The sequence below is a fragment of the Podarcis raffonei genome, chromosome 1 (assembly GCF_027172205.1).
Source record: "Podarcis raffonei isolate rPodRaf1 chromosome 1, rPodRaf1.pri, whole genome shotgun sequence".
NCBI classification, from domain to species: domain Eukaryota; kingdom Metazoa; phylum Chordata; class Lepidosauria; order Squamata; family Lacertidae; genus Podarcis; species Podarcis raffonei.
In genome coordinates, this window is record NC_070602.1 from 137683117 (window position 1) to 137704932 (window position 21816).

Sequence of the window (21816 nt, forward strand, 5' to 3'; positions counted from 1 at the left end):
ACACGTGCTCTCCATGAAGGAGAACACGCTTTATTAAAAATTGAGCTTCTTATGCTATTATGCAGCAATAGTTTCAATTATTTTGTGCTACTTCTTTGTTATTACTGGGCTGATTGCTGTGATTACAGTGGTACCTCAAGTTACAACTGCCTCAGGTTACAAACACTTCAGGTTACAAACCCCGCTAACCTGGAAGAGTTACCTCGAGCTGAGAACTTTGCCCAGGATGTGAACGGAAATTGTGTGCCGGCGGCGTAATGGCAGCAAGAGGCCCCTTAGCAAAAGCATGCCTCTAGTTAAGAACAGTTTCAGGTTAAGAACAGACCTCCAGAACAAATTAAGTTCTACTGATATTGCTGGTATTTTGGTGTTTTGTTCTGGTTGTGCTTTACGGTTAAGACTAGTTATTGATTATATTCTGAATATAATATTGGGAGTTGCCTATACACATTTTAAATAAATGAATTCTGCTGCATCTCTGTTTTGTGATTGGCAGTAAAGTACACAAGCACTATAGTCACCAGATGTACTATATATTTTAGATTAGTTACAAAATGTGCATGCATGTTTATATGAACTGGCTTCTGGTGGTGTTTCAAACTCACTGTCCACTATGGTAAATTTCTTTTGCTTTGAGAATATGTCTTCTAGTTCTTAAGTATTTGTTTTCACTCTGTGAAATTCAATTTGCTTACTGTGTTTATGATCCTTATATACAGTTAAATATAAGTACATAATACCATGCCTATCAGGCTTGAAAAGGTCAAATGAAGCATCCGGGAAATATATATCTGAATTCTACATATCCAGAGAGCATCATTAGGTGTCCTTCTCTAGCTTCATTTCGTTTTGCCTGATATCGTTTGAGTTTTAATACAAAAAATTATTTTCGGGTATATATTGTGTGTGCTCAGCCACTCACAAAACACCTTAATAGGATGGTGAGAGGAAAAATCAATATGTAGTTTACTGTGACTATCCTTAAGAGGATATAGTGCTAAAGTGCTTACTATCTGCCACGATCCTGCAAAACCAAAACCAAAAACCCAGGAAGCATTTGCTGTGAAGTGTCACCGTGGAACTTAGCAAAGCGAGCCCAGTCTCCTGCTCACTGCAGCTGAGCCATTGGGCTTGTTGGTGTGGTGGCTTCTCAACTCAGTCTTGGCCTTTCTGAGTGCCCTTAGGGATGCACATCTCATGTCCTTGGTCGCATTGCACATTAAGATGGTGGTCAGATTTCTTCCTGCATCTCCATTTCACTTCATTTCCTCATTGTGCAATGGGAAAGAGGATCCCCTTTCTTCACACACAGCAAGGAAGGCAAGTTGAGAAAGGAGAGTCGCTCTCTCCCGGTGGGGGGGGGTTATATGTGTTTTGGCCCTGCCCTCTTCGGACCTTGACCCTGTTCACTGCCAATTTGTGGTCTCCAACTACTTTCCCCTGAGAGAATTTTACCCTAGGGAAAAACATTCCACCACCCCTCATGTAAGCCTTTGCGAAGTTAATAAGTACGACTTAAGGTTAATGAATATTGCCTTCTCTGGAAAAGCACATGTATGTGGTGAGGAGTTCAATTTAATTTTGGAAATTCCAGTTCTGCATGCTTGTACAGGAGTTGCTAACTACTACAGTATGTTTTTGGCTGCTTACCCAGCCCCTGTTCCTTTCCGTCTCACGGGGCATGCTCTGCATAACGTTTGGTTGAACTGTGGCCTCATTAGGCTGAAGATTCTTCACTCTTTGGGATTTCTATCATGTTAATGCCTGCGCTCGACCCAGGTGCCATCTAAAGCAATCTAGTGTTTTATAGCACTCCCCAGTATATACTGCTCATAATCATTTGACCCTCTGTGATTTATTTGCCTGCCTTTTTATTTTTATGGCTTTGGGTTTAATGTCAGAAACTGTTAATCCTTCAGTGTTCCAGAGCTCTGATGTTTCACAGCCAGCAGCATTGATTTGCAATTGGCAAGAGAGAATGTGCTTGCCTCGGCCAGTTAAAGCCTATTTGAAAACAATGCTGTGTAGTCTGTGTCCAAAGAGGTTTTTTTGTGTGTGGGTCTGCTTCCAAACCTCTTCACTGTCAGCTGCTACATAATCTTTTAAAAGTAAAATCTTTTAAAAGTAAAATCTTTGGTGATTTTATTACTTTGTTACTTTTAATTTATAACAGCCTTATGAAACAGGGATAGTTTGGCTTCCATATTACAAAATATGCATTGAGAAATGGAATAATAAAATAATATGCTCATAGCTCTCTTCTCATTTAGGCCACAGCCTGAGTCAGAAAAATCTGACTGATGTCTCTCATGGTAAATACTACATTGCGCGCGCACACACACACACACACACACACACACCACACCACACCTTCTGAGGTCCACCATTGTGAAATAGCTACCAATTTCTAGGAGGAACTTTATTAGGAGACCAGTAAAACAGCACATTAAAATATTGTCCCTGATGGCGGTTTCACTACAGGACCAATTTGCTAATGAGCAGAAGGGACTTTTTCATAAAAACCAATTTAAATTTCTTACTGCCCATATGGTATCTGTGCACTCTGGGAAACCATCGGAACCATTCCAGATACAGCCTTGTTACTAATAGGTTTTGCTCTAAGCATAAAACAAACACCAAGTCTGGCAGCCCAAAGCCATGGCCAAACCAATCTATTTTTATTCAGCATGGTGCCATTTTCTTTCCTGTGTCACTGGAAAAATTAATGGACCTAACTTAGTCGTGGCCATTCATCCAGAAACAGTGCTCTCAAAATAACCATGTGAGCATGCCGTATTTTATCAGAAATAGTCAATGGAATACTTCATACAAAACTGGAAGAAGGGAAGTTGGGGGTCCTGCATGGTGTCCTCAGAGAGGCGGTTAACTTAATGCATAAGGGCTCTAGCAGCTCACCTTGACGAAAAAGTGGGGAATATGAAAAGGATGATGGCCACCTTGGCAGGACCTTTGCTTCAATGCTGACACATTTCACTGAAGGCATGCCTGTTTTCGAGATCAGCTGCCTGAGCTCAAGAGTATAGTCAAAGAACTCCTGAAATAGAAAGATATCATATACAAACCCATATGCTTTTATATGGGCATCTCGCAGCTCCTTTGTTTTGTATACATCAATGTTATCTGTCCCTATTTTATGTCTGTAAAGAAAAAAATAATTTAGAAACCCAATAGAAATGATGATATGGGGGAGAGAAATATAAAATATCTACAAAATCTAAGTCCTAATTGCAAAACTTAGCAGTTTGTGAAGGGAAACACAGATTACTGATGGGCAAATCCATCTCTTTCTGGTATGTGCCACTTTATCCATAATTATGTTCCTTTCTAAAAAAATCTCAAAATAGCATTTAACGCATATTTCATGTGTACAGTGGTGCCTCGCAAGACGAACGCCTCGCAAGACGAAAAACCCGCTAGACGAAAGGGTTTTCCGTTTTGGAGGCGCTTCGCAAAACGAATTTCCCTATGGGCTTCCTTCGCAAGACGAAAGCCCATAGGGAAATCTCTGGGACAGCGGGGAAGCGCAGCGCGTCTTCCCCACTGTCCTCGGACCTCCTCCGAAGGCTGGCGGTGGGGCGGAGAGACCTCCTCCTGCCGCCAGCCTTCGGAAGGCTACTCCGAAGGCTGGCGGCGGGAGGAGGTCTCTCCGCCCCACCAGCAGCCTTCGGATGGCTGCTCCGAAGGCTGGCGGCGGGAGGAGGTCTCTCCGCCCCACCGGCAGCCTTCGGATGGCTGCTCCGAAGGCTGCCGGTGGGGCGGAGACACCTTCTCCCGCCGCCAGCCTTCGGAAGGCTGTCCTGAAGACTTGCGGTGGGAGGAGGGTTTTCCCTCCCACCGCCAACATTCAGAATGCTGTTCTGAATGTTGGCGGTGGGGAGGAAAAACCCTCCTCCCACCGCAAGCCCCGGGAACAGAGGAGAAGCGCTGTGCGCCTTCCCCTCTGTTCCCGTACCTGTCCTGAAGGCTTGCGGTGGGGAGAAAGCCCTTCTCCGCACCGCCAGCCTGGCAAGCGGTCTCCATAGGAACGCATTAATTGATTTTCAATGCATTCCTATGGGAAACCGTGCTTCGCAAGACGAAAAACTCGCAAGAAGAAAAAACTTGCGGAACGAATTAATTTCGTCTTGCGAGGCACCACTGTATTTTGTCTCAATTTACATATTTACATGTTTGTTTTGGTATGTTTAAACTGCTGAGAACTGTGCCACAATATTCAGAGACGGGTAGAATCAGGAGAGGCAGCTACTGTAAGTTCTGATCCACACATTAGTCCAAGAGCTGGGAATGTTTCTAAGGTGCATGTTGTGCAAATGTTTTACAAAAGCAGGACCTTAAAAACTGTTTTCAATTAAAAAAAAACTTTTTGCTTCTTAGGGAATGATGTACCTGGAAGAGAGGCGATTGGTTCACAGAGACTTGGCAGCCAGGAATGTCTTAGTGAAATCACCAAACCATGTGAAGATCACAGACTTTGGCTTGGCCAGGCTACTGGAAGGGGATGAGAAAGAGTACAGTGCTGATGGAGGAAAGGTGGGTGTTGGATTAAATCCAGGATTTGAAAGGGCCTTGATCCTAAGCCTGTTTCTTGATAAACCTTTGGGGAAGGTGAGTTTCATGGCCCCCATCTTGATACCAGGGCTGCGCATCCATGAGACAAGGTGAGACAACTGCCTCAGGTGGCAAGATCCACAGAGGCAGCAGATCCAGTCTCTAAGCAATGCATTGCCAGCTTCCACAGTGGCAGCGAGAGTTGCATCGCGCTCCTTGGAGGTTGGATCTGCCCCCTCCTTGGCAGTGCCCCCCATGCCACCTGTTGGCGAATAGGTGCTACTGGTCTCCTCCCACCCCTAGGGAGGAAATGATGGGAGCTGCTCTGTGGGGTCTCCTGGGCTCTGTACCCACCTCATGTGATTCAGAGCAGGGGCCGCCCCAGTGATGGGCTTAATTCCCATGTCAACCGTTGGGTAAGGTTGATTTGACTCCCCCACCTGTTCCCGATATAGATCTTCACTCACCACTTCTACACTAGTGAGGTGGTACCATTTTGCGACTTGCCTCCAGTGCTAAAATGTCTTGGTCTGGTCCTGATTGCTACCATTATAAACCTGAGGAACCACAACTGTTTCATAGTATTCTGTTGCAGGGATGCCATAGTAATCCAATATTACAAAGACAATTATCCCATACAGTGGTACCCCGCAAGACGAATGCCTCGCTAAACAAAAAACGCGCAAGACAAAAGGGTTTTCTGATTTTTTTGCCGCTTCGCAAGACAAATTTTCCTATGGGCCTTTCTCGCAAAACGAATTTTTTTTTGAGTTTTTCCCCACAGGCTCCCTCTAAACTTCAGCGGAGCGGGGCAGGCTGGGAGGAAATCCCTTGGACCCCCGCCGGACTTCCCGAAGCTCTTTTGAAGTCCGGTGGGGGGGAGAAGGGCTTTTCTTCCTACCGCCAGCCTTCAGAACAGCCTTCTGAAGGCTGGCGGTGGGAAGAAAAGCCGTTCTCCCCCCGCCTGCCTACAGAAGAGGTTCGAGGAAAGAGGCGAAGGAGCGCTGCCCCTTCTCCTCTGTCCCCGGAGCTTGCCGTTCTCCCCCGGCCTGCCTTCAGAAGAGGTCCGGGGACAGACTGTCCCCGGACCTGGTCTGAAGGCGGTCTCCATAGGAACGCATTAATTGATTTTCAATGCATTCCTATGGGAAACCGTGCTTCGCAAGACAAAAAACTCACAAGAAGAAAAAACTCGCGGAACGAATTAATTTCGTCTTGCGGGGCACCACTGTACCTTGCTTGTGTCCAATTCATTTCAATTTACTTTTCATTGGGAAAACCAATTATTGGTGGCATGGCATGCAAATGAGGGTGACTAGACATGCAAATTCTTCTGCAAGCTGAGTTGGAGTGAAGAAAAGAGTGGCTAAGAAGCTACAGAAACTCTTAAACAAGCTTGTCGCTGGTGGTGGAAACACTTTGCGCAAACTGATTGGATGTTTGAGTTACTATGGAACCAGCAGTTCAGTACATATCCCATTGAAAGTATGGAATAGCTAAATGGTATCCATTTTGCAATGCTTGTTCCTGCCAATGCACATCTGATTTATGGCCCTGGTTCCTGAAAGCAGATATTTCCTTCATGGAGGCAGGAACAGAAAGGTAGAACACCTCCTAGAAGGAAAGGGATGGGCTTTGCACAACTCCTATTCCAGTGAATTCCCATCATCTACTGTGGGATTTTAAAATGTTTCTCCTCCATTGTTAATTTTCTGGAAGAAAAATGCAGATAGTTTTAGACAGTCCACTCGGGGATTTTTATATATGTTTTCCCTACAAATCTGCACTTCAGCTCACAATAAACAGCCAGGTTTCCTTATGGCAGCACTTGAGATCCAAGGCACTGTTAAAGAGAGAAAGAACATTCAGACAATGAATAGAGCTATAATTAGATTGTAACTGATAATGTAAACCGTTAGCATATGTTTATTTTCTGAGCCTCACCACTGAGCATGGCCAAATGATGCTCCTGAAATCACTTGCGGCGGAGGAAGAGGAGTGTTTGGGGAGCGCACCACCCCCGGCAGCGCGATCCTGGTGGGGTGCCATCACGGCTGCCCCCCGCCCACGTGGGGTGCCACACCTCCGCAGGTGGCGCACCACACCCCTAGGACGCCCGCCCCGCCCCCAGGACGTGCACCAGCCCTGCCCCCTGGCAGAGCAGAGCAACACTGAGCGCCACCGCCAATTGCTGAGCGAGGAGGGACAAGGCAGGGGGAGGTCAGTTCAGTGCCGGCACAGTAGCAGGAAAGCGCCTGGACCAGGATGAGCTCCCTCCTCTTCTCCCCTCCCTGTCTCGGTAAGCACCAGTGATGCTCAGCACTGGGAAGCCAGATGAGAACCCACTGACCACAGCTGTCTGTAATGTGAACTGAAAATCCAGGTTTGGGGCAAATGTCCTTTTCTACACTAATTGGTTTTGCTTGCTTTCTTTTGTCACCCTAGATGCCAATTAAGTGGATGGCTCTTGAGTGTATACATTACAGGAAGTTCACACATCAGACTGACGTTTGGAGCTATGGTAAAACAAAAGCCTATTTGTTTAATTCATTACTTTGTATCTACGCATGGAGCTCTTCTAACCTGTTTCTGACATTTAACTTCAGTACAAAGGAGGAGGAAATTCAGTGGCTGGACTCTGAGCTTCATGTAGAAGCCTCAGGGCCTGACTACATGTTCCCTTAAGGAAGCAAGTAGCAATTAGGTTGTGGCTTTTTGAAAATTAAATACCAGGCATGAAGGAACATTGCTATCAGCACCACTTGGTAACATATCCCACCTCTACCATGCACAGCAGTGAGCTTTTTGGGGGACGGATATCAAATTGCCACCAATGGGAACTTTCCATGGCAAAAAGCTAATTGCCATATGGAAGGAGAAATGTTTATTCAGGCTGCAGCTGAGGAGGGAAGGCTTTAACCTCCCCTCCCCACAGGTGTGGTGCTGGTAGCAAGCTCCCTCTCTGCACACCTGGCATTAATTTTTAAAAAACTTCATTAACCTAATATTCAGCTAGGGCATCAGCTTGGAGGTCTGGTCTTTCCTGTCTTCCAGCAGGTGAGAATGACTTCTGCTTGAGACGCCAAAGAGCCGCTGCTGCAAGTTAGGACTCTTGCTCCTACCTAGCTAGATATGCTATAAAGCGAGTCCTTGCCCTAAGCTTTGTTCCACACTTCCTCATCTGTTGGGTCTCTTCAAAAAGAAAAATCTGAATAGAGTTGTTAAGTTGTTTCTGTGAAATATTCCAGACTGTAATGCTACCTTCACTGGTGTAAGCAGCAGCTTAGTAGCAGTGGGGCACATCATAAAAAACAGTTCTTTTCTGCTTAGCTTAAGATATATAGAAAAAATACTGGGGGCCATAGTTTTCAACGCTCCTTAGAAAAGCTAAGTTGAAAAGCTGTGAATGTTTCTGGGTGTTGTTGGTTTTTTTAAAAAAAAGGCTGATGGGAATTTTTGTACCATAAAAGGAAATTTATTATAACACAGAACAAATAAAGTGAGAGGGAGGATTAAACTGATAGGTAAGCAGACTGATCATTATGGGATCCATTTGTACTTCCCAAATAACCTTACCATTTGTAAGAAAGGTCGAGCACATGAGGAATCTCTGAAATCCATAAACAGGGAATTAGTTTAATTTAGTTAATTGGAATATCAAGCTCAATTCATTGGCACCTGTCTGGCTGTTTGCCTCCTGAGCTCTTCCAGCTGCTGCTGGAATGATTCCCTGCCCCTTTGATAGTGGAACCAGAGAGAATGAAGCCTGCAGGAAGCAATTAAAATAAACTTGGTCATCACTTGCTCTTGCAAAAGGTATTTGCAACAACAGTAGTACAATCACTCGTGTGGTACTAGCTGAAATCTTATTAGGATGTGATAGCAAAATATGCTATTTGGCTCTTCAAACTGGCTACCTTTATTTTCTCTTGAGCTAAGAAAAAAAATGGACATTGGGATTTTATATACAAAGACACCCAATGGCCTCTTTTGTGATATATGCCTCTAGTTAGCAAAATAGCTGTGTTCTCTGGGAAGGATTAACAACACTACAGAGAAAGACCTCAGCCCTGGAACCTTTGATGTAACGCAGGAGGTCTCAGGTGGGCAGCCATACCCAATGCATCTTTACTCAGAAGTTAAGTCCCAGTAAATTCACTGAAACTTACAGCCAGCTAAATATGCGCATGACAGCATCTGTAACCCTATGGTCTCTTATATGTGATACACTTTTTTGTTGTAATGACTTGAATGTGCTTAATAGTGTGTAATTGCTAGTTTCCTATTTCTAAATGCATTGAGTTTTAGATTTACTTCCAGTTGCGGTGTTTTAGTCTATATCGTTCTCATTTTTCTAACCTAGTAAGATTTGCATGCATACATGTATCTTTAATTTTGATGTCGATGTCAGTCAGTCAAAGAACAGCAGCCCAGAGGAAGCGTGAGGCTGAAGTCAGTGGTTGCCCCACTGCTGCAAGTGAAGCCCTGCTGCTGCTCTTCTGCTGGCCAGCTGGGGTGGGGTGTTTGTGCCTGATTTCCACTCTGCCAGCTCCATATGGCACCCCAGAGATACCTGGATCCGATGTGTGGCTAGAGGGGGGGGAACGCCACATGTTTGCACTCTATGCGCTATCAATAGTTGCATTACCTGCCCCTCTCCAGGCTGGAAGTAACAACCTGCAAGATATGATTACCACACTGGATGCATATTTTAAATGACCTTTAAAATAAAAGAATTAAAAAAGACCAAATAAGGAAGCTGCTGGGACAAGAGAGTAGTTTTGATATTAAACTAGGTCTTTGGGGATAAAAAAAAGTTACTTGTGGCTTTGTGTGTGTTATTTATCTTCTTTCCCAGCTGAAAGAGAATAATAATAATAATAATTTTGAAGACATTTGAAAATAGTGTCCCAGTTACAAAAACATTGCACTGCCATAAATCATAAGGCATTTCTAAATATATATGATATAGACATGCATCACACACTGTCACTGATTTTGAGTGACATGAAACATAAAAATAGTATAACTTTTTTGCTTTCGGGGTAAGTTAGAGAAAATTTGCTATTTTAGAAAATAGGTTTTTCTCTCTCTTCACAATAGAAGTTTCTTTGGTGTAGGTGGCATTTTTTTTTTCTTTTCCACATTTTAAAATATTGACGTAATTTTTAAACTCCACCCCTGCAAATCATTCTAAATATTTCCCCCTTGCTGATATGCAGCATTCTTCCCTTAAGTCCCAGGTTCTTAAATGATGAAAGAATCAAGTAATATTCCTTTGGATCTGCTGAGGATTATAACAGCAAACTGTAGGATCTCTTCTTTGGTCTTGTTTTTCCCCTGGGGTTTCCCCCCAACTTTTATATACATTATCTTTTATGCATTCAGGGAACGTGTTTCAGCTTTGAACCAGGGCTGAGGGACCTGTGGGCTCTCCAGAAGTTGTCAGCCCAAACACCCATCATCCCCTGCTATTGGCTGTGCTGCCTGGAGGCAGCTGATGCCTGTTGGAGTCCAACAACTTTTTGTATACCAAAGGACCATGCAGCCATTAGTAGTCCATCCAGCTCACTATTGACACACTGCCTGCAGCACTTCTCCAGGGTGCCACACAAGGGACAATCCTAGCCCTACCTGGAGGCTCCTGGGCTTGAACCTGGGACCTTTTGAATGCAAAACAGATGCTCTATCTCCATCAAGTCACGTTTCAGTCAGGGTACCACAGGTTTCCCATTTCTGCCTTAAACTGGAATAAAAACAGATTAAAGGGTGGAATAAAAACAGCTAAAAAAATACACTTTGGCCACAGTCCCCCGAGGAGCTACTCAAGATCCTAACTATTCATTCAAGGAGGCTTCAACTTTCTTGTAGATTGACCCCAGCAACAATAGGAGAACAGAATGCTGGGATTTCTTCACAAATCCTTTTTGCATCAGTGAAAACTGCTTTTCTCAGTTTGCCATATGAAATGCTGGAAGTCCACCTGATCCAGTGTGTGATTGTGGGCAGGAAGAGCACCAGTGCTCACAGAGAGCTCCATTTCCTTGCACAGGAGCATCCTCTACCATGGCGCAGGGCAGGAGGTGGCAGTGGTGCTTAAACACGTGTGGAGGGACACTGGTATTGCATTTTCTCTAATAGGCCTCATGAAGGAGCTCTGCGTTGCATGTTCCTAAAACAAGACTGCACATGAACTGGTGCAAATCCCACTATAACCAGATAAATGATTCCTAATGTGTGTTTCAAGTATGCATTCATTAAAATGCGACCTTTGCTTTTCTGTTTTAGGTGTCACCATTTGGGAGCTTATGACCTTCGGTGGAAAGCCCTATGATGGCATCCCAACAAGAGAAATCCCTGACTTGCTAGAGAAAGGGGAGCGCTTGCCACAACCTCCGATCTGCACCATTGATGTTTACATGGTGATGGTGAAATGTGAGTATTTCTCGTTTGGCTGTAGTGTAGCTCTGTGCGGATGAGCTGTATTGAAGCGTTGGTCTGCCACAGCTTGCATTCATTAATGTCGTGAGTCCTCTGTAATACTGCTTGCCGTTTTGAAGCATTATATTCAGGAGGCTACATCAATTATGTCTAAATATTACACACAAGCCTCACACTTGTGAAGGATGTGAGTCTGATGGAATACGCTTGCATTAGCTTGGATTCTTATTGCCAGCAGATAGTATCAGACATTATTGCTGTGAAGTCAAAATTGTAGCAGACAAATTGCTGTCATTTCCATAACAATTGATTTGTTAGATGATAGCATTTCACGTAATTACGGTACCCAGGTAGTCACCTATTAAAGGTTCTAAAGGGGTGAAAGTTGACTCTAAATGACATAGTGAATAAGAAATAAAATCCAGTGTGTTTTATTAAAAAAAAAACTTGGATTAATATGAAAAAACTGAGCTTTTGGGAGGAAGTGTTCCAGTGTGGAAAGGCACTGATATTTTAGTTGCTAAATATGCATATTTAAGGGCAGGGGGGAGAAAAGAGTTAGGCAAGAATCCCGAGCAAATCATTATTATTTGTGCTATTTGCAACTGGATGTTCACCAACACATCTCCCCCCTCTCCCAATGTGCACATGCTAGAAAGTGTGACCCTGAAGCTCAAGCTTCTAATTTAAAAAGAATTGGGAAAGTCTCTGTGGTGTTTCTGACTTAATTTAAATGAGATTAACACACAGCCATTTCCTCCACGTGGGGTTTGGTGCTCGTGTGTACAGATGAAAACATTAAACTAAGAGTATGAAGAAGCTAATCCTGCTAACCACTTGAGCTGACAGGCTGCTGCAGCAGCACACAGGAGCTTTGTTGGGGAAGGCCAGGAATCATACCAAGTTCAGCATCACCAAAGAATCCCAGGGAGGGAACTGTGCCATTGCTGGTGGATGCTCAGTCCCCAACTTGTTGAGTCATGGCTTCCTTCCTTCTGCAACGGCATGCAAGGTAAACAAAATTAGCATTCCGAGTACTTAATTGCAGAGGATGATGACCTCATAACAAGACTTTAGGACATGAGGCAAAACCATTGTTGAGGGCACGTAAACCAGAAGCCAACCTGAAGTCCTTCCTATATATGCGTAGCTACATCACAATCATGCTCAACCACCAGAAGTCTAGCTGTAGCAGTTAAGGTTGGAGAAATATTTACGCATAATCACTTACTGTGTTGTTGTTTTCTATAGAAGCCTGGTTGGTTTTAAGGACTCCAAGGTCCTCCTCACAGAATTCATGCTTGAAAAGTGCATTATCTGGTTTGGTTGGGAAGTTTTGCTCCTTTGCATTTTAATTGGCTGGTTTAGGATGTACGTATATGTGGTCCCCTGGGAAGAGATGACACATGTTCTGAACTGCATCACACTTTTGAAGTCTCAGTCACAGGTGTCAGAACGGTGGCTTCCTCCCCTTTGAGGCTTGACATACAGGCCTGGTTGTCATGGAAGCAATTAACCCTTTTTTGTCTGCGCTGCAGCAGTTCAGACTGCAGGTGGAGATCCACATGCATGCTCCTCCCTGCAATATACTTCCCTTCTCATAGAATACTTTCCCTTGCTTTTCTGGTGTTCTTTGGTCAGGGAATTACCATATTTCGTATGGAGGAGCGTTCATGCAAGAGTCCTCACTTGCAATTTGAAGTGGAACAAGGCAGGCTCAAGTTAACCACCTCAGGGGGATACAGACCAGAACCTCAGACCTGTAGTCGTGCAGGCTGGTTCACATGTGTGTCTGCACATTTCCTCTATGTGTAGTGAGATGCTTGTTACATGTGGTGAATAGTTTATGACCCCAGAGCCATGTGTATATATCCTGCTCATGTGATCCACTCACCCCTCTATTGAGGGAGATGAAATGCAGGGCAGGATCAGTGCATATACAGGCAAGCACATACCAGCTCTGCAGTTTGCCTTATGCCTTAACATGGGGGAAGGGTGCAAGCACACTAGAATCTCACACTAGGGCCATATGTGAGCCAGCTCATGATCTCTGGATGTGATTCTACACTGGAAACCATTTGGCAAGATTCTCAAAGCTAATGTGGTGTTGTCCTAGTCTCATCCTGAGTTGTACGTACAACTTCATCACTAGCAGTCAGGTGTCACTCACAGGTTCTAGGTATTTAAATGGGGAAGAGTGGAGGTTTCAACAGATAAGACCCACTTTATTTAGACTTCCTGCCAAATGATGACAGATTCCTCAAAAATTGCTGATGCTATCTTGGGTGGAAGAGGGTTGCTCTGAGATAAACTAGTGGCTGTTGCGGAGCAGAATATACTTATTAGTGATACTTTGTGCCCTCGGCCATGCAGCAGAGGAGAGCCAGCTATTTCCAGACAGCCTTCCTCTGAGCCAGCAAGAAGAAAGATAAGAGGAAACAAAATGCCATACTATGAAAAATCAAACATGCCTAGGTAGCAGCAGCCATAGTAATCAAGCAGGCTTTAGATGCGCAGATGTACTTCTGCAATGTGATCAACACTAACAAATGATGCGGGGGGGGGCAATAAAAAAGCTTGACAGGGATATCCAAGAGCTGTCATATTTAATAGCCATCCCATTTTATGCTTCTGGAAAGCTTGGTTTCCTCTCTACTGTATTTTTTTGAGATGAAGAATTCTCCATAGCATAATGGGGATCATAATAACTGGAACATGAGATGTAGATAGGATTAGAAACAATTGGGACCTACCCAGCCATTAGCAAACCAGTGTAGCTGCAAGTGGGGTTCAGAAGCTGTGTGATGTGTTGGTTTTTCATAGTACTAGGACACCTGTAATGAGTGACAGTAGCCCCTACAGCTTACCCCACACAATCTGCATTATACTGTGCCATAAAGATGAGGCAGAGATGAATAAAATGCTGCATAGAACAGAATCGCCAGATAACTCAAGCAACTGAGTGAAACCTCAGACTCCAGGGGAAGATTTGATTGTGTGTCAAGTATAGAGAAAATCAAAAATGAAAATAACAACACAAGGAAGTGTCTCAGAAAAGAAAAGGGATCGTTAAGATATGCACCATGTCATCTTGGAAGTGAGTATAATAGGACTCATTTCCTAGACTCCATTTCAAGCCTAGGTTTGGCACTGGAACTGCCTTTGTCACCCAGATCGATGGCCTTTCTCAAGAAAGAGAGAGGGAAAGTGTTAATTCCCCCTAACCTCCCAGTGACTTTTGCTTCTGTTGACCATGGTACCTCATAGTCTCCAACTTTGTCAAATCCAAATCCAGGACACCATGCCACCGCAACTCCACCATGCCACCTTGGCCTGCTGCTGCCACCGTCCCCCCCCCCCACACACCTGCAAGCACACCTATGCTGCCTTGGCCTACCTGCCGCCTTACCTTCATCAGCTCACTGCCACTTGTGATGAGGCCAAGCCCTCCTGTGCCACAAGGACTTAAGGACTGAACTGTTTATGAAAAGCCATACATTGCTTGTTATTAACAAGAAGCATTTTTCCTCTCATTGTATCTGGCCTTAGGTTGGATGATTGATGCTGACAGTCGGCCTAAGTTCAAGGAATTGGCTGCTGAATTTTCTAGAATGGCTCGAGATCCTCAGAGATACCTGGTCATCCAGGTGAGCAGCTCTGCAGTAGACTTTCTCTCTGAATTGGCTTTCATAAGATCATTTTAAAGGTTACACAGGGATGAGCTCTTTTTTTACTATCAAGTAAACATTTGCAAGTGTACCACTACTATTCCTGGTTTCTGACTAATGTTCCTGTATAATGCATGAGTTTTCCAACAGAGTTATGTCACAAATACATTTTGGAGAGTTGTGTAATCGCGTAATCTTGGTATTTTAAATTTTTTAATCTGCTAAGGATGTGCAAAGTTGTCCTTAGTAATTTTGGTAGTCAAATTAGGAATGGGCGAATCAGTCTATTTCCTGCCCATGTCATTTTCTGCTATAATATGCATTAATCCATTTTTTAAAATGCACCAATATCAAATTGCATATTTTCTCATATATATATATATATAGAGAGAGAGAGAGTGAGAGTTTTCAAAAATCAAAATGCACATTAGGTAGTATGAAAACTTGTTAGATAACTAAATCCCAATCTCATAATAAATCTGGGAGGTGATTCATATCAGAATTCACAAATACTGAAGTTCTCAGACATCCCTAAATCTAATGAAAAACTCCTTTTGAGTTTCACTGACATTCCTCAGGCAAAATCCAGTAGGTAGCCTATGGGTGTACAAAAGTAGAGATGGACAAATTGGTTTAAATTTTGCATGTGACTGATACAAAGACCATTCTGTCCTATTTGTCCTTGCATGTATGGTTTCTTTTTGAATTGACACCACCATTATCTGAACCACCATTTACAACGTGGCCCAATGGATGCTTTCAAAATATTATTTATTCTTTACAGGGTCCAGCCACTTGTGACTAGCTAACTAAAAAGCACAGCTGCTGCTATGCAGATTGAAATAGAACTAGAAATGGTCCTTTGCGGTACATGGTGATGGGGACATTGAGTGAGTGGAGTGGGGGCACACATGGCTGCCCCCATTGCTAGATCACACAGAGGTGCTGCATTTTCCATCCAAGAAGAAATCACGATAATTTCAAAGGGCAATGTTCTATGGTGTCTTTCTGCAGAAGGAAGAAACCCTTCAGAGGAAGAGGAAGGAGGGCAGTCTTCAGCATTGTGTCTCTCCCCTCCAGTCCCTCAGTGCTCCCCTTGCAAATCTGCTTTAGAGGGTCCCCAAGATATTTTGCCTCTAAAGAAATCCCAGAGTCCCTCTGAAATTCATTTTAAGGGAGAGTCTGAATGCAACTAGTTTCACACGCCTGCACTTAAGATACTCACTGGAGTAGTGTGTGGTCCTTTGCCTGCACATGGAGAGATCACCATAAGGCTCAACAGAGTCCTGTTTCACTGCAACAGCCCATCCCATAGAATGACAACTCTTGCCAAGTTATGAGTTTCCTGGAGCTCAAGTAACTTGACAGACCAGTGGCAGAGGAGCAAGATGGATGTGGAAATGGCCTCCAGTGCCCTGGACTCCCATGGAATGTGACAGGGGCGGAGGAAGAAAGAGGACTGGGAAATCTGTGGTCTGTTTTGTCATGCATGATCTTGTTGAGATTCCTGTATTGCAGGGGGTTGGACTAGATGACCCCCAGGGTCGCTTCCAGCTCTACAATTCTCTGATTCTGTGTTGCTGGACCACAACTCCCATCATCCTTGACCATTGGCCATGCTGCCTGGGGCTGATGGGAGTTGGCATCCAGCAACCTCTGGCCTGCCACAGGTTTTCCATTCCTGGCTTATAGGGATCTCTGCCTGTACTGGCTCTCCTCCCTTCCCCTCATTCAGCTAAAGAGCTGTATATAGTGAGAAAATATTTTCCCCATCACCATTTGTGTGATTATGTTATTACAAGGCAGAACAACAAGTATAAAATGACATCTCAGTTAAATTATTTATTTTACTTCAAACCCAAACCCTTTTTACATTTTCATTTAGCATCTGCTCTGTAAGTGATTTCTTTTTAAAAAAAGAATATATACCAAATTCTCTTATTAAGATGAATGAAAAAAAGGAGTGCTTTTCTCCTTTCTTAAAAACTGAATGCAGCTATTTAAAAAAAACCAGCACCTTAATATTCAGTTTCCATGCTCAAGAGAGCCTTTTTAAGTACTGTAGTAATTACTCAGATAGAGGTAAAATGGATTGATTCCTTTTTGCTCATTTGGGGGCTTCTTTGGCCAGTGTTTGCACAAAGTGGCTTGAACTGAGGCACTGAGAAAAAGAGTTAAAATGTGTCAAGAAATATTGCCAACTTGAACAACGTCAGCTGTTGCCTCAAGTGACATTGCCTACCGTGTTTCCCAGAGTGTCAGGCTTCTGTTCCTGCAAAGGCCAGTGTTGAGAAGGAAGTCTGGGACCTAGCTGGTGGAGCACCGCAACCAGGAGCAGACGAGTGTGACAACCTCAACAGCCCCCCCCCAGCCCCTGATCCCCTGATCCTTTCAGCTGGAGATGGCAGCAATAGAGCATCAGGCCTGCTTGCAGTGAGCTATGGATTTGTGCAAGCGACTAAGCACCGTCTGCATCTAGAGAGACTTAAGTAGTGTACCCAAAGGAATACCTCTTCCCATATCAACCCTGGGTTAAGACCCTGGGTTAAGATCTCCTTTATCAGCCAATATGCTACATAACAGCAAAGGTGAGGGCTATCCCATCATCAGCACCTCAACCCCAGGAAAAGAGGTTCCACCCAGGCATTTAAAATTCTTCTGAATTTCAGTTTTGTTTGTAAGGATTTTAGTTGTTAATAGTAGTAGTATGTGTGTGCACAAAACTGAAAAGGGGTGATACATAAATGTTTTAATTAAATAAAATATAGGGATAATAATACTAACTTACCTTAGAGGGTAAGGTACCTTAGAGGGTTGATGATTTTTAGTGCTAAACAAAATTGCTAAAGAAATGATGGTGATGGTGGTGATTATAACAGAATAAGGATATTATGAAAATTATTTCTGTCTATCTCTGTCTACAATCATTTTAACTTCAGTAACACAAACATTTCACAAAAATAGTCAAAGCTTGTCAAAAGCAGATGGCCTGGGTCATCCTTCACCCCCAAATAGCACCATTATAGGAATGTAGAAATAATAATAATGGGGCTTTTGTTTGACTGATAACAGTTATTACACTTCTGTCATCATAGTCCCAAGTTTTGACCAAGAATAATTTCCTTCTTTATTTAGTTTTAAAGAGCCGTTCAGAAAATGTGTAAAGGACAATAGAATTTGATTGGAGAAAATATGAGAGCATAATGCACTTGTATAATAATGGAGGGCAACAAGAATAACTAGACAGATAAGAGTCTATAGCTATAACAGAAAGATTATTGGTAAGGCGAAATAACCAAAGGATGATTCCCACCCCCCTTATTCTCCATCAATGTACCATATCTAGGGTGACGATCGCATGAAACTCCCAAGCCCAAATGACAGCAAGTTTTTCCAGAATCTTCTGGATGAGGGAGACCTGGAAGACATGATGGATGCTGAAGAATACCTAGTTCCTCAGGCATTTAACATTCCTCCACCCATCTATACATCCAGGGCAAGAATGGACTCCAACAGGGTAAGAGCAAACAATGATGTTAAACCAGAATCAAATGCACACAAAGCCAACTGGCAAAGTCATCCACAGGCTCATTTTAAATATCACGTTCAATGAAGCCCACATTTCCCTAGGAAATGGAAGCACAAAGGGAACTCATGATTAATGCTAGTATTATTTATTTGTCTTGTTAGAAGCTTACTTCAAAAAGTCTCTTAGCGACTTGTAGGAAGGTTCAGAGCAAGAAAGGCGCAACATACAAAGCAACACATTTTAATAAAGTGGTTCCAAAAACCCATAAACAGCTTACTCCTGAGTAGGTGGGTGTACGGCTGCAGCCTCAGGAAGACACTTCATAGCTGTTTCACAGAAGCGTGGAGAGATGGCTGATGAACATGGCTCACATTGACACATACATTCAGCTAAGATCAACCCACTGACCTTAAGACCTGGATGTGCCAGTAACATGTCATCCTGCCTGCCTGCCTGCAAGGACACTAAATGCATTCATGAGTTCAGCTATCTCTCTCCATATAAGCATTTGTATCTATTTTAACCAGATGTATATTTTCCTTGATACAAAGGGTCAAATTCAACATGGCACTAAATTTTTATTATTTTTATTTATTTAAATGAAAACCAATATAAAATGAAAACAAAACCACAAAATACTGGTATAAATACAAAGCCGTTTGACAGACCTCACCCACTAAAAGAGGCCAAGGGTCTAAGTGGCCTGGGATGGTGCCCAGCATGCCTCCCTGGGGGAGAGCATTCCATCAGCGGAGAGCCACCACTGAAAAGGCCCAGCCTCCAGACCTCCCTTGGAGAGGGCATATGGTGAAAGACCTCAGATGATGATCACAAGGTCCAGGCTGGTTCAGATGGGGACAGGAGGTATTGAGGTCCAGAGCCACCTAGAACTTTATAGTGAGAGCCAGTGTGGTGTAGTGGTTAAGAGCGGTAGTCTCGTAATCTGGGGAACCGGGTTTGCGTCTCCGCTCCTCCACATGCAGCTGCTGGGTGACCTTGGGCCAGTCACACTTGAAGTCTCTCAGCCCCACTCACCTCACAGAGTGTTTGTTGTGGGGGAGGAAGGGAAAGGAGAATGTTAGCCGCTTTGAGACTCCTGAAGGGGAGTGAAAGGCGGGATATCAAATCCAAACTCTTCTTATAGGTCAAAGCCAGCACTTTGAATAGGTCTTGGAAACTAATTGGTAGCCAGGGCACTCATGCCAGAATTGCTTTTATATATCGAGGACACTGTCTTGTTGGGAATCTGTGCATCAATTTCTTTCCCAACTGTAGTTAGTTTCTGAGCTATATTCAAAGGCAGCCCTATGTATAACATGTTGCCTAGATGTTACCAGGGCTAGAGAACAAAATTATTTAGCTGAAAACAATCCAAAGTAATAATTTGCACAAATGTATTGTGAGCAAGCCACTGAAAGGTAAGTATGCTTTAATCATGATGGTTTAAGTGGCATTAGCTTCATGTTTAACTGGGAGTACAACAGAGCAGCTTCTCCACTGATGCAGGAGGTCCCACTGCCAGCACTTGCCCAATACACTCAAGGAAGGCAGCAGTGGTGGGCATTCTGCACTCCTTGTTAGGTGGGCTCAGAAGAGTTTATTGGGCAATGGTTTGCAAACTGGTCTTGATATAACAAAAAAATTTTTTCCTTCCAGTAGCACCTTAAAGACCAACTAAGTTAGTTCTTGGTATGAGCTTTCGTGTGCATGCACACTTCTTCAGATACACATGCATTTTCGTGCATGCACACGAAAGCTCATACCAAGAACTAACTTAGTTGGTCTTTAAGGTGCTACTGGAAGGAGAAAAAAAATTGTTTTGACTATGGCAGACCAACACGGCTACCTATCTGTAACTGGTCTTGATATGTTCCTGGAAGTGTGTCTGTAGAGCGTTCATGGTTGCCTCATGAGGGAAGGGGGGCTCCATTGCTGGTTTCCCTAACTGAAATACAGTTGGCTGTGGATTGAGAAAGAAGCTCTTTCAGCAATGCAGTTTAGGACCATTTGGAAGATAAAGAGGAGTAAAGAGGCAGTTTTGAGCAGTTGGATGGAGGAGAGCTGAATAGGATCCTTCTATGGAGCCCTGTTTGCATGTGGGGGCTGGAAGGCAGGTGCTGTCTCCCCTGAAGCTCCTTCAAAACCAGAGGGGAGGATTAGCAGAAAGAAAGATGGGCTGGCCCTACACCCCTTGGGGTCAGACCTGGTGTACTTTTGGCTCCGTGTCTCTTCACCACTAATACAATAGGATTACTATTATATATTTATTTATACCCCGCCTGTTTTCCTTGATGGGACTCAAGTCGGCTTAAAGATAAAAATAAGAACTGCTAAAAGCATAGAAAAAAATTAGCAAACAATTAAGCATTGATAGAATTAAAACTATATACATATACAAAATCTGTTTAAAACATACAAACAATTACAATAAAAACAGCACGGCCTCTTCATTAAAAGCAGTCCGTTCTCAAAAGCCTGTTGGAACAAGGAAATTGGAAGGACAACAAGGAGGAAGGAGCCAGTCTAGCTTCTCTAGGGAGGGAGTGCCAAAGTTTGGGCGTAGCCACCGAGAAGGCCCTCTCCCTCCCCAACCTGCCATGAGGTCCTCAGAAGGAAAAAGTTGTCCACCTCTCAGCTAAGGCCCCAAGTAGCAGGCCTCAGAAAGGGCCAGCCATAGAAAGCAGTAAGTACTGAGCTAGAAGGAGCCAATGGTCTGGCTTCCTGTGTTCATAAAAGTCCCTTTTAGAATAACATACACTTTCAGAATTAAATAACTGGTGGTTGTAGCACATATACACAAAACAAGTGAAATGCATTTAAAACTCAGTCCACATGTTTCCCCTGAAATTCTGTTTCCTTTTGGTAACTTGGATATACCCTTGTTTGCTCTAATGAACATTAACATTAAATGGGCCCATTATAATTGGCGCTATTATCATGAATGGTGAATAAATTGATGCAGCTTAAGCAGTTTATGTTCATTGTTACTGGAAAATTAAATTTTATGGCAAAGTTTCTGTGCTCTTTAGTAAGGCAGGCATGGAAAGTTGACATCTAAAGGGTCTGGAACTCTTTCCTAGAGATTAATTTTTTTATCTAAAATAGGAATAAAAATGAATGTCTCATTAAACTATCCCCTTAGTTGAATGGATTTTTTAAAAAAGAAACAAAAAGAAGGAATTTCTTTGCCAATGCTGGCACCAGGATTTGGGGGGCTCTTAAGTCCTTATCTCCCTGAGTCCCATTAGCTTGAATGAAGGACACATAGAGCATGATCTCGTGGCCCCTCTGGCCTTGTTCTGTCCTCCGTGCAAAGGCACTGCTGGTCAGTGGCCTTTTTGGCTGGTCTCTGAGCCACAACAAATTCCTGCCCCTTCCACTCTCTGGTGCCAGCCTTCTTCCTGCTCTTTGTACATGGAACAAATCCCACTTATTGGGTGTGAAGCAGAGAATGAAACTCTAAGTTAGAGAGAAAGTGCTATGATGAGGCATTGTGGTCGTGGTAGTCTTTCCTGTTGATTGTAATTTTGATGATTGTTTTTCATGCTTTGCATGCAGAAGGACCCAGGTTCAAATCATGGGGTTACCAGTTATAAGCATCTCAGGTAG

At 43.5% G+C, this 21816-nt stretch overlaps 1 protein-coding gene across 6 annotated transcripts in view; it reads left to right on the forward strand.

Annotated features, from left to right (window-relative positions):
• Positions 1-21816, forward strand: part of ERBB4 (erb-b2 receptor tyrosine kinase 4) — a 787830-nt gene that overhangs the window by 739905 nt on the left and 26109 nt on the right. For all 6 annotated transcript variants that reach the window (XM_053364631.1, XM_053364650.1, XM_053364658.1 and 3 more), the window contains 5 exons: positions 4396-4551; positions 7015-7090; positions 10858-11004; positions 14560-14657; positions 18025-18195. In XM_053364631.1, coding sequence (XP_053220606.1) covers positions 4396-4551; positions 7015-7090; positions 10858-11004; positions 14560-14657; positions 18025-18195 — 648 coding nt within the window. The remainder of the gene's footprint in view (positions 1-4395; positions 4552-7014; positions 7091-10857; positions 11005-14559; positions 14658-18024; positions 18196-21816) is intronic.